This window comes from Nycticebus coucang, chromosome 20 (genome assembly GCF_027406575.1).
Source record: "Nycticebus coucang isolate mNycCou1 chromosome 20, mNycCou1.pri, whole genome shotgun sequence".
In the NCBI taxonomy this organism is placed as follows: domain Eukaryota; kingdom Metazoa; phylum Chordata; class Mammalia; order Primates; family Lorisidae; genus Nycticebus; species Nycticebus coucang.
The window spans coordinates 57414406-57427899 of record NC_069799.1 but is presented as its reverse complement, the minus strand read 5'-3'; the positions used below and the strand labels follow the sequence as shown (position 1 = coordinate 57427899).

Here is a 13494-nt window from a genome sequence, read left to right as displayed (position 1 = left end):
AATGTTTTCATGTTGTCTGGGCCCTACTGGTTATGTAGCTGGTCCCGTAGACAGATCAGAACAAATCTGGCCTCATGTGTTCTCCTTCCATTATAGTAAGCAATGAGTATGAATCAGTAGAAGGACGTCCTTAGTAAAGGAAATTGAAAGAGACTTAAAAGTTGTAAGAAAGAAAACATTTCTCAGCATAGATAGATGGCCCCCAACTTTCAATGGTTCCATTTTATGATGATGTGAAAGCATATGTGTTCAGTGGGAAGTGGACTTTGAATTTTGGTCTTTTCCTAGGCTAGCGATATGCAGTATGATACTTATACTTAAAAAACTCAACAGTTCAATATAAAATAGGCTTTGTCTTAGATGATTTTGCCTAACTGTAGGCTAATGTAAGTTTTCCGAGCATGATTAAGGTAGGCGTGGCTAAGCTGTGATGTTCAGGAAATTAGATATATTCAATGCAGGTTGACTTAACACTATTTTCAACTTACGATGGGTTTATCAGGACACAACTGCACCAGAAATTGCGCAGCAATTGTATACAAGAAAATAACCTGCAATGCATTCTCCATACTCACATATCCAAAATTCTGTGCTCCTCTTGGAACGCCAGCAACCAATTCTGGGGATAGAAATAGTCATTGAGAAGGGACGTTACATATACGTTGTAAAGCCACATTACAAAAAAGTGGTAAAGGCAGCGCTTTTTAGATGAGAGACCATCAGGTAGAAGGTTGGAGGTTTAAAGTCAGGGCTTTGCCTTTCCTGTGCCATTAGGTTTTGCTTCTTCTACAGATAATAGAAAACAGAAGAACAAAAGCTGGACTTTGCGATTTATCAGTCTTCATCAGCAGCCTCCACGCATTCCTGCCTCTAGAACATGAGCCTGGCTTCTCAGGTCTGCATGTAATTTGTATGATAAGTTAGACTTCTTATGTTGATTTCACTACGGTAACATCTTCTGTACTAGCATAAAATCACAGCTCTAGTCACACTCACACATTAAAGCAAGGTTGACGCCTAAGGAAAAGCCGCACAGCCCAAAGTGCATGAGGCTAGCCTCCCAGAAGTGTTTGATTAGGGACACCCTGCCAGCCAAGGGTACCCCGAGAAGGAAGCTTCAGCAATAGAGACAGAGGAGGCAACGCTGGGAGGATGGAACAATACACCCCAGTGGACAGCGACCTGGCTCTAGATTCAGAAAACAATGGTTCTGGCCTTGGGTCTTCCATATACCCTGGATGAGTCACTGAAACGAATTTTTCCTAAATCACCTGCAATACACACAAATAAGAGTTTGAATAGCTGGTTATCACAAATCTTCCCACCTCTTATTTCTATAAATACAAATTATATTTTGATTCCTTCAGGTTTAAAATTTAGTATCATTTAAAGGAACAGGGAGGGATTCGCTTCCATCCAAATTTCCCTTCCCCAGTGCTGCCCCTAATGGTATGACATTAACGACCTCTGCTGTGCTGGGCTCTGGGATGTGGGGGAGAGGGGTGTGCATTCGATTCATCTGGGGTTAGATATTGAATATTTCACTAGTAAATTCACTCCTTCCATCAGCAAAATTTTTTTGGCAATCCTAGGATACAGACAAAACAGACAAAATTCCCTGCTGTCACAGAGCTGACACTGTTTGGAAGAGGGAGTCAATTAAAATGAGAAGAGCCAATTCACTGATATATTAGAATAAGATAAATGTAGTGGGAGAAAAGTAAGTCGTAAAATAATACAGGGCATGCTGAAATTGGGATAGGGAAGGAACTGCAATTTATTAGGATAATCAGAGAAGGCCTTAGTGAAAAGGGAACATTGGAGCAAAGGGTTAAAGAAAAAGAGGAAGCAAATATTCTGGGAGGAAGTAGGTAGGAGTCACAGGGAATAGCCAGTGCAAAGGCCCTGAGGTAGGAATGTGTTTAGCAAGGAGTCCAAGTGGCTTGAATAGAGAGGGTGAGAGATCAAGGAGCAGGGGATGAGGTCAGATCAACCAGAGGCCAAATAAATTGAGTCTTTGAGGTCACTGTGAAGAGGTGTGTTCTAGAATGAAAGACTTACAAAATGAATAAGAGCAAAGAAGTTACAAGGTCTGCCTTCTGTATCTACAGGGAAACTCTGGTTGCTGGGTTTCGGATAGACTACAGGAGGGCAAAGGGAAGGCATGGAAACCAGCTGTTGCACTGATATAGGTTAGAGATGACAGAAGCAGCTTGGCTCACAGTGGAAGCTATGGAGGGGAGAGGTGGTCAGATTCTGGTTGCATTTGGAGAATTTATTTGGCATGATTTGCTTCTGGATTGGCAATGAGATGTGAGAGAAAGAGAACAGTCCAAGGGTAAACACCAAAGTTTTGGGATTGAAAACTAAGAGGATAGTAAGGAGGGTAGAATAAGGTTGAGGAGAAGGTCAGGTGGTCAGTTACCAGCCTATTAAGTTGGGGGTAGCTGATCACATAAGACCTTGAGTGGTAAGTTGGATACTTGAGACTGGAATTCAGTCTAAGCTGAGGAAATAAATGAGACTGGATCAAATTACTAAGAGACAATTCAACTGGTAAAGGAACAGCACACAGACTTAGCCCTGGGATGCTCCAGTGAGGTGAGGAAAATGAAAAAGGAATCATAAAAGAGGTCAGAACGGAGACGCCAGGGTCTGGGAGCCCGAGTGGAGAGGCAGAGACAGAGTGACAACTTTGTCGAACGTTCCTGGGAGTGCAGGAAACCAAGCTTCCAGGAAGACACTGGTTTGCTTGACAAGAGGAGTTTCAGCAGAGCTGGAGAGCCGCAGTGCAACCGCAGTAGATTTAAAATAAGGGGAGGAACTTTCAGAAAGGGAACACAGGCAGGGAGGAGGGACAGCTCTTTCAAAGCAGAAAAATACAGGCAGTCCCTGGAGAGGGACATGGGATAATTTTTTTTTTTTAATGTAAGAGAATACTTGTACTTTCGTGTGAATAATCCAGTAGAAAGGGAGAGGGATGATGTGAGAGAGAGAAGCAAGAATTGCTGGAGTCTCATGTCTGAGTCACAGACAATGGGATTAAGACAAAGGCGAGGGTGAGACTTAGGCAGGAGCGCAGATGACGGTTCATGCACGGGAGTGGGAGGGCAAGCGGGGAAAGCACGTTCCTCAGAAGAATAGAACCGGACTCAGAAAACTAAGCCCTCTGGATATTGCCAGGGAAGCTGACAGAACTGGTAAGTACATTGCCCGGTTTCCAATCATTTTTATTTGGCACGAATGAAATTCTCCTGGCACAAAAGACAAACCCCATTCAGATATAATGGGGTTGACTGGATTCAGGGTCAAGGCTGTCGGCTAGGACAAGTTCTAGGCAGATTAGGACACTTGAGAAATGTAGCAACTACTACTTCTCACATCCCACAAACATTTAGAATTTTGTTTATAAAAAAATCAGCCATCAAGGGCAGCATTTGTGGCTCAAAGGGGTAGGGTGCCGGCCCCATATGCTGGAGGTGGTGGGTTCAAACCCAGCCCCGGCCAAAAAAAAAAAAAAAATCAGCCATCACACCCAGTAATTATGGGGTCTGCTGCCTCCTATGACCACAAAGCTGAGTAGTTTTTAAATGTAATGTGGGATAAAGATGCTCACAATTATTTATAAAGGTTCAGGACAATTTTTTATTTATTTATTTATTTTTATTTATTTTTTCAGGACAATTTAATTGCTTGTGATCTAAGGCAAATTAGAACTGTCACTCAACAACAAAAATGTTCAACTGGATGGAGCAATATGAGGCTTTTCTAAGATCCAGTCCAGTAATTGCTAGTGAAACCTTCAGAAGTCTCTTAATATTCAATACAGTCAGGAAAACATCTAGATCCTTGTTCTGGAAACACATGAATTGAGTATCAAAGTAGCTAGCAAGAGGCAGCATGGAGGCTGGTATTTATCCGCTAAATGATGAACCATGTGCTTTGTGATATTTCCTTAATTTAATAAAAATGGAGGCCTTTAAATATGCAGGGAAAACTAAAGGGCCAGTCACTGTCAAGTGCGTGGTTGGTGAGGAGCAGAAGTCAAGAACTGATAACAAAGTCAACATTCTTTCCACCACATAAAATCACTTTACTGTGTTTGGGTAAGGCCAGATTACTTTTTGGGTTTTAGCTCACCACATCTGATTTTAAAATGGGAAAGGAGGCCAAGTACGGTGGCTCACACCTGTAATCCGAGCACCCTGAAAAGCTGAGGCAGGAGGATCACTTAAGGCCAGGAGTTTTAGGCCAGTCTGAGAAAGAGCAAGACCCCATCTCAACAAAAAGTAGAATAATTAGCCGGGCATTGTGATGGGCGCCTGTAGCTACATGGGAGGCTGAGGCAGGAGGATCACGTAAGCCAAGGAATTGCAGGTTGCAGTGAGCCATGATCATGCCACAGTGTGAAAGACACTGTCTCAAAAATGAAATAAAATAAAATAGGTCAGGAGGTGCTTGAACTTTTTTGGATCACAGACACATTTGGAAATTGGCAGAAAGTTAATGAACCTCTCACCAGAAAAGTTCACATACATACAGACAGACCTTGCACCTTTAGGGGTTCAAGTCCAATGAAGCCCATTCTTCGATCACCCTGCAGTGTAAGGATCCCATACTAAAATCCCCTCATTCAGGGGCATCAAATTGTTCTCTCTTTTGTAGAACCCTCAGTCCTCCTTGCTGAATTATATATTATATAATCCTCCCAGGGTGCTAGGATTACAGGTGTGAGCCACTGGGCCTGGCCTCCTCTCCCATTTTAAATCAGATGTGGTGAGATAAAACCCAAGAAAGTAATCTGGCCTTACCCAAACACAGTAAAGTGATTTGACGTAGTGGAAAGAATGTTAATTTTGCCTGGGGTTCTCAGTGGTCCAATTAACTGATTACAGTGTTCTTTGATGGCATCTTTATTTTGGATATCCTCAAAACACTTACAGTGTGAATCCACTTTTTAGATATTTCTGAGAGCTGATCTATTTTCTACCATCTTTCCCTACCATGTGCTATTAGGCATTATTATTAATTTCCTTGGGCCAGAACTAAATGCTGTCCTGGAGAGCTTTCCTACAAGAGTCTTGACACCAAGTTAAAAAAAAAAAAAATCATTTGGCACATTTTATAGTTTCCTTTGCTAAATCATTGAGGTAGTGATTTTAATATTTGACTTTTTTAAAGTGCTAGTTATTCAGTAGTATTTCTAATGGCTCCTTATCCACCAGTTCTTTCTTATTATAACAATAGTACTCAGTATGTATCAGGCATTGTGCTATTTTATGAACATATAGAATTACATCATTGAATACTCACAAGAATCCTAGTAGGTAAACAAGACTATCATGATCATCATATCTACTTTAGGAATAAAGAAACAGAGCCACTAAGATACTAGGTAATTTGCTCAGGCTCACGGAGCTGCACCTTGCACGATGTCTTTCCTATACTTTGAATGTGTTCCAGAATCCTCTCCATGATCTGTAAGACTACGCTTGATTTGGGCCCTGACCTCTTCTCTCAATCTCCCTTTAATATCCAAGTCTTGCCAGGCAGACTGAGGCCCTTGCACACAGCAATCTACATGTCTTAGGATATAGGAATTGGTTCCTGTGTCCGGGCCCTTCCCCATCCATCCTTCCAGAGTCCACTCAAATGTTCCTTTATCACCAAAACTTCCCTTACTCCATGTTGGTAATTTTATCCTAGCACTTACACAATTTAATCAGGTATTCAGTGGTCATTATTTAATGGCCATCAACCCGGTAGATTGCAGACTCTGAGATTAAGGACCATTTGTTCACATCATCAGGCTTCAACACAGAGCACATAGCAGACATTTAATAAAGACCATGGAGCAGAGGCACAGAAATGTTTGACAAATGTATAGTAAATGCCTTGAAAGAGAGAAAAATAAGATGAAATGAAAGCTTATGGAAAGAAGTTAACAGAGGATTTCTGGAGAAGATGATATTTGAAATTGGCTTTTAAAAATGAGCATTTGACCACTGGACAACAATGGGGTGGGGTGGGTAGAGGATCAAAGGATTGAGAACAAAGCAAAGTGCAGGAGACAGAACATAGTGGGTGTGTGGGAGAACAGGGATTAGGTGGTTTGGTTATTGTGGGTCTGGGCATGTCCAAAGCGGGAAAAGGAAATAATGTTGGGTGTTAAGATTAGAGTCAGTGGGGAGTACGGTTTTGGACAAGTCCAGTAGGAAATCCTAGAAATTAAAGTACAAAGAAGGATCTTAATTTCTTAGATTTGATCTGTTCACAGCATAGCTCTTGTCTAAGGCATTTCATCACCTACTTTTTCATTCATAACATGGAACCACTGCCCTATTTCTTATTGCTTAACTAACTATATTTTATGAAGGTATTTATTCTCTCATAATTCCTTGGGACTTAAAATACTACACCGAAGGGTATTTTTTCCCTCACAAAATATTGTCAAATACATTCTGGGATTCTATTAATACGCATTTAGAGCAAAGAAATTGCATTTAGAGCAAAGAAAATCACATTGACGAAAGGACTTTTAATGTCTTTTTACCTGTCCCTCCATACTGTATAAATGACTTAAATTCGGCGATATCTCTCACCTTGCTGAGAGTCTCCAGTAAATTCCCCTGCAGCAACTGAGTATCCTGTTTAAAAAAAAAGAAAGAAGCTCACCATGGTTAATAATGTAACAGATCAGATCTAGAAAAGAAATGAAAGGACTACCTTGTTACTACCTTATGTAGAAATCTCTGTAAGCATTATAAAATAAAAGTTAATAAAGGGAAAAATTGATCACACCAATATGAAATGATCACACTTTTATACTAAATCTTGGGGATAGAGTCTCTGTCATCCTGGGTAGAGTGCCATGGCATCAGAGCTCATAGCAACCTCAAACTGTTGGGCTCAAGTGATCCTTCTGCCTCAGCCTCCTGAGGAAGTGGGACTACAGGCACCCCACCACACCCAGTTAATTTTTCTATTTTTAGTAGAAATGGAGTCTCACTCTTGCTCAGGCTGGTCTTGAACTCCTGTGCTCAAGTGATCCACCCACCTCGGCCTCCCAGCATGCTAGGATTAGAAGCATGAGCCATCATGCCTGGCCCTGGACACATAATAAATCTGTCACTACTGATCGTAAGAAGGAACTTGGCCAAAAAAAAAAAATCGGATTCTGAGGTCGATTTTAAAAGCATTGATACTTAATAATCCATCACTAAGTGTAAGTAGAAGCCACTGCATTTTAAGAGCTCCTGATGGGTTATGATCAGATGTGCTACTTTGAAAGATGCCCTTTGCGCTCCAAATTTTAGTTCTGATCTCAAATGGGGCCTACTTCCTAAGTCCTTTCATGACAGCTTTCCACAAATTTCACTTGGCTCTAAAGCAAGGTGCCACCTAGAGGGACAAATACAACTACATTTTTTTTGTTTTTCAAATTCATCAAACAATCAAAAATCCCACTAGGACACCAAGGTGGGGAATTGTAGTGGTGAAGTAACACGGTGTGGTGTGTACACAATAAATGTTGAGGATATTCTGGCAACAGGAAAATCTTCTGTGCTGCTCTAGAAAGTGGAGAAGGCTGCTATCATGTCGCTCCTGTAACGTACTGTGTCTACCAGTGGTGAGATATCATATGCGCAACCAACTGCAACAGAGCCTGCAAAATAGCTGCTGATCAAGTATACGTTTACATCATGGCAAAACAATAGTCCTATTTGAAAAGAAAAGGAGAATAAAACTTAAAAGAACAAGAAAAGAAAATGTGCATCAGATGCCAAATAACATCAGAGAGTCTGGGAATAAAATTTCCATCTATAGTTAACATGCTTAACTGTTGAGAAACCACAAATACGTTGAGAAATGGTGCTTACCCAGGTAACTGTCATCATAGGAAGCTGGGGCCACCTCCGTCTGCTTTTCTCCAGCCAACTTCCTTAGAATATCCTTGAATGAGTAATTTGCAATGATGTCTGCAATACTGGCAGTGATCACCTGACCTGTGTTTAAACAAATTAATGTGTTAACTAAATGAATGCAAGAGGCAGGTCCCCCCTGAGCTGACGTGGAATGCTGGGACAATACACGCCCCCGAAAGCTGTCACAGAACTGCTTACAGTTTTGATGATGAATTTCCCATAGTCAGGTAGAAGTGCAAGGTGGAGTTGAATACACTTTGACAAATTACAGTATTTCTTCAGTCTTCCTGCCATTCTCAGACTATATACTCCCTCCACCGCCAAATGATATAAGTATCTAAAAGTGAAGACACTTGCAGGCAAAATCTATGCAATCAAATTTTTATTCTAGAATATTTTAGCTAGAAGGAAACTTCGAGATCATCTAGTCAAATCTAGCTTCTTAAAGCTAGGGAAACTGAGACGTAAACCACTTGAGTGCAGTCTCTAAGGTCACATGGTCTGCTAGTAGGAAATCCAGCATCACAAAACTTTATTGTGCTCTTGCAAACTATATTTAACATAAATCTGCAGTCTTCAACCCCCCAGGTTGAAGATCAGTACCAGTCTGCTACCTTTAACAAGCTGGACTGTGTAACAGGAGCTGAGTGTTGGGCAAGCAAAAGAAGCTTCATCTGTATTTACAGACGTTCCCCACAACTCTCATCCCCGCCTGAGCTCTGCCTCCTGTCATATCAGCAGTGGCATTAGATTCTCATAAGAGCTGGAACCCTACTATCAATTATGAATGTGGGGGACCTAGGTGGTGTACTCCTTATAAGATTCTCAGGCCTGATGATCTGAGGTGGAGCTGAGGGGGTGATACGAGCTTTGAGGAGTGACTGCAAATACAAATTATCACCAGCAGAGAGGTCTGACTGCACAGGGAGCATAATAAATAAATTGCTTGCAGACTCACATCATCCTCCCCAAATACACCATGGAAAAAGTGTCTTCCATGAAACAGGTCCCTGGTGCCAGAAGTGTTAGGGAACTACTGATCTCAATCATTTACTTCATTAAGAGAATGTCAAAATATCACCTAAGTTGAAGGAATTACATAATCTTTGAGCCATCTGATTTTTATGTTAAAATACAGAGGGAACATAAAATTATGATAGTAAAAAGCAGTGAGGGCCAGGGAGAGCCAGAATTTCAGCCCAAGAGAAATCCATGGCCACCAACATTGAGATGGTAACTTTGGCTGATCTTCTCTCAAATAAAGTCACTCTCAGAAATCTTGGAATATGATTGTATTAGAGGGAACAACTATCAAAAAGACAGCCTGAAATTTCCATTAAAATTTCTATCCACTTCCGTACTTGTTATGGACATCTAAGACAAAGACAAAGGAACGATTTCGTACTCTTTGGGAGAACACTGAGGAAATGCTTTCAAAAGACTACCATTTAACATGAATTTCAAAGCCAAATTATTCTTTGGGAATTCCCATATAATTAATTCCCACCGTCTTTCTGTTTAGAGTCCAAAAAGGAATAAAACTGTCAAGCCAGGTAATAAATGTTTTTAAGTGATTAGAACTGAAATAACTGCCCTCATATTAAGACAATGGTATTTACATACGAATTTCTGAACAATGTCTGTAGAATTTGCCAATATTCTCTAATTATGAGCTAAATTCCCCTCCCACATACACCGTGCCTTTGCATGTTTCCTTTTGTTGTGCCTATAAACAGTATAACCTTAGTCCTGAATACAATTTTAAATTATATATCACGGACAAATGTTTCTCTATGCCAATTTCAGCAAATCATTTGTATTAGACATTTTTTCAACTTAAAGAATAAATGATGTGACCTTAACCAAGTTGCAACAAAACATTTACAACATGAACAAAATGCTTATTCCATATATATCTGTTGTATGAAATATATACTTTTTCAGTTTGCAAAGTAATTTTTAAAGACCTAAATATTAATTATTTGATGTTCTTAAGTGTTATGCAAAGTAAGCCCACAGGCAATGATGTGAACTTAACCAAGTAAGTTGCAAGAAAACGTTTACAACATGAACTAAGTTCTTATTCCGTACATGTCTGTTGTATGAAATATATACTTTTTCAGTTCGAGAAGTAATTTTTAAAGACCCAAATGTTAATTATTTGATGTTCTTAAGTGTTATGCAAAGTAAGCTCACAGGAAATGTAATCACAAATCCATCATTCATGGATATTTCCCACTGGCTTTTAAACATGGTCAGAAAAAAAATATATCCTCGCTCATCTATTCACCTGTTTCAGATTCAACTTTATTGTGACTCTAAATTTAATAGTGCAAATGACAAAATATTTATCTTCTTTTTTCAGGCATCTCGTCCACACCTGTGGTTTCACTTGTCATCAACGTGCAAATGATGCAAATTTATCTCACCCTGGACATCTTCTCTGAGCTTAAGCCCTAAATACTTATGTGAAAACGTCTGGGTATCTCAAACATTTCCATATGCAACAAAAACAAAAAGCAAATGCTTTATCTCTCTGTCCAAGCCATCTTGAGCCTGTTTCCTTCCAGTGTTCTCTATCGCAGTGAGTGGTACCCACTTACAACCTTGCAAACCATCACGAGTCAGAAATATCCTTGACACTTCCCCTTACCCTCTCCCCTGCCCTCCAAATACCCAAACCATCATTCAGGCTGTTGATTTTGCCTCCAAAGTACCTCTCAAATTTCTCCTTTTTTCAGTCTGTACCACCGCTGTAAGAAACAAACATCTTTACCTGAAACTTACAGCTAGTGTACCTTATAAACTTAAATTACTTTGTGTATCCATAGAACACTAGTTTGCTGACATTTCACTTTGGCCACTTTCTGTATTGCAGCTTGAGTGATCTTTTAAAACACAGATTTGATTACAGCATCCCATGCTTAAAATGCTCCGATGGTTTCTTACTATTCTCAGGACAAATGACATCTTCTTACTCTAGCTAAAGCCATCTAGTTAAACTCTTACATCCACCAGTGGCTTTCCATTGTCTGTAGGATACAGACAGAACTGCTTATCAGGGCTTGCAGGTCCTGCATGCAAGGCGGGCTGTCCACACCACCCAAGCCCCCCTTCCCTCACTCTCTTAACTCCCATCACCTGCTCCATTCTCGCACCCACCTCGCACTCCGGCCATAAACATTATGACATAATCCCTCCTCTCTTTCTCTTGGTAACTCCTACTGAGGACCAGTTCAAGGTTGCTTACTTATAAATTAGTTGACCTTTGGGCCTATGCAGCCCCTTTATGAAAAACAGAAGTCCTCCCATCTGGGCAGATGCTGTCCTGCAGCTGGGTTCATAGATCCTTAAGCAGAAGGCAGGTTGTATTCTAGCCCCCTGTTGGCCAGTGGTCAGAGGACAAAGCACAGCTGTATGCAGCCACCCTGGAGAAGCTCATGGCCTGAGCTCTCATGGCCCCATCACAGCATGCCTTTCCCTCAGAGTATGTATCACAGTTGGAATTTCTCAGGTACTCATGTAACTATTCAATTAAGGTCAGTATCACTCCCCAGATAGTAACCTCCCAGGGCGGGAAGAGGACGTCTATTATTTTATTTATTTATTTTTTTGAGACAGAGCCTCACTATGTTGCTCTCAGTAGAGTGCTGTGGCGTCTCAGCTCACAGCAACCTCAAACTGTTGGGCTTAAGCTATTCTCTTGCCTCAACCTCCCAAGTAGCTAGGACTACAGGTACCTGCCACAACGCCCAGCTACTTTTTTTCTTGTAGTTGTCATTGTTGTTTGGCAGGCCTGGGCCAGGTTCGAACCTGCCAGCTCCAGTGTATGTAGCTGGTGCCCTTGCCCCTGAGCTACAGGCACCGAGCCAAGATGTCTATTTTTTTGTGTTTTTTTTTTTGCAGTTTTGGGCCAGGCTGGGTTTGAACCTGCCACCTCCAGTATATGGGGCCAGCACCCTACTCGTTGAACCATAGGCGCCGCCCCAAGATGTCTGTTTTTAATTATTATTGTATCCTCAGCATCTAGCACACAGCCTAGCAGAGCCTCAATACATTCTTGGAGGATAAAATAATTGTTAATTTGCAAGAGTATTTTAAAACTATCATAAATATAAGAATGATGCTTCTGTTCTCACTTATATGGAGAGGTTGGAAAATTTGATCCTATAGAAGTAGAGAATAGAGTGGTTACTGCAGGTGGGGCAGAGGCTGGGCAAGGGAGCGCAGTCCACGCTGGTTAGTGGATACAAAAGAACAGCCAGATGGGAGTAGTAAGTTCTAGTGTTCCCTGGCAGTCGAGGATGACTAGTTAACAGTTTATTATGTGTTTTCAAATAGCTAGAATGATAAATGTTTGAGGTGGTGTGTGTGCTAATTACCCTGATTTGATCATTACATTGTGTATACATGTCTCAAAATATCACGCATGTACAATTATTGTGTCAATTAAAAATAATAATAAGAGAAGAAAAAGACATGATGCTTCATTTGAGAAGCTATGAACAGGGATAAAAAGTTCACGTGCTAGAAAGTCAACATTGGACAAGGCATCTGCTTTGTCTTTTTGTGGTTAACAACAAACATACTTTCCTTCTCTGCTCACAGAACGTACCTTGCCAGTAAAAACTCCCAGGTCCTCCTACAATAAGGTCTCCATTCTACAAAACAGAAACAGTAACAGAAACAATAATTGGAAAAGAAACACTGAATTTTTTTAAAGGGGGATAAATTATTGTTAATAAGCATTGCTCTAATGATTTGTCACACACAAAAAGGCAATTTTTAAAAGAGAGGTTACCAGTCATTTTCTTTCCATTTTTGCTTTCAATTATTTAGTGTGCTATCATATAAAATAATTTTAATTTGACTCAGTTAGGTAAGTGGAATGCTCTCTCTCTTGAGAAAATATGCATTCAATTTTTTGGCACTGCCTCTGGTAAGCAAAATGCCCACATGTTTAACGCTGTGCAGCAGGCCTGGTCTTTTCGGCCTTGGTGATAAGAAGAAAATTCTGTTCTAATTTATTTCAAGGCCATGGTATTACCTATTTTTTTCTTCATGCATCCACAAAATGACCTCCTTCTCAGCAGAGGGAGCAAAAATTACACGCTAGGAAATATAAACATTTTTTTCTTAGCTATTTACAACCCATATTTCTTTAACTGTCAGTAAGGAAAAAAAAGCAACGATAAAAAACACAATGATAAATAGTAAAGAGTCTGTATGTTGATGAAATTTTTCCAAACCATTTCAAAACCACAGAATCTTTCCCCCTATATTCTTACTGGACATCAATGTGTTTAATTTGTGAAAAGATACATGAATTTTAATAAAAGTACTGAATTCAATCAATCAATCACAGCTACAAGATAAAACAATAGATTCTTGTGATCTTTTCAGAAAAACATTTCTTCACTGAGTATTTGAGATTTTCACAAAGAGTGGGAAGGAAGATTTGCTTTTCATCATATATATTTTTCTATTATTTAATAGGCTGCTGTGAGTGAGCATAGATTAATAAAAATAAGGAGAAAAAAAAAATTTTTTTTTTTTTTTTTTTTGCAGT

At 40.1% G+C, this 13494-nt stretch overlaps 1 protein-coding gene across 3 annotated transcripts in view; it reads right to left on the bottom strand.

Moving 5' to 3' along the window:
• ITGA8 (integrin subunit alpha 8) overlaps positions 1-13494 on the bottom strand; it is a 184592-nt gene that overhangs the window by 130811 nt on the left and 40287 nt on the right. For all 3 annotated transcript variants that reach the window (XM_053572185.1, XM_053572183.1, XM_053572184.1), the window contains exons 6-9: positions 12541-12586; positions 7881-8006; positions 6603-6647; positions 576-619 (exon numbers count right to left, since the gene is read on the bottom strand). In XM_053572185.1, coding sequence (XP_053428160.1) covers positions 576-619; positions 6603-6647; positions 7881-8006; positions 12541-12586 — 261 coding nt within the window. The remainder of the gene's footprint in view (positions 1-575; positions 620-6602; positions 6648-7880; positions 8007-12540; positions 12587-13494) is intronic.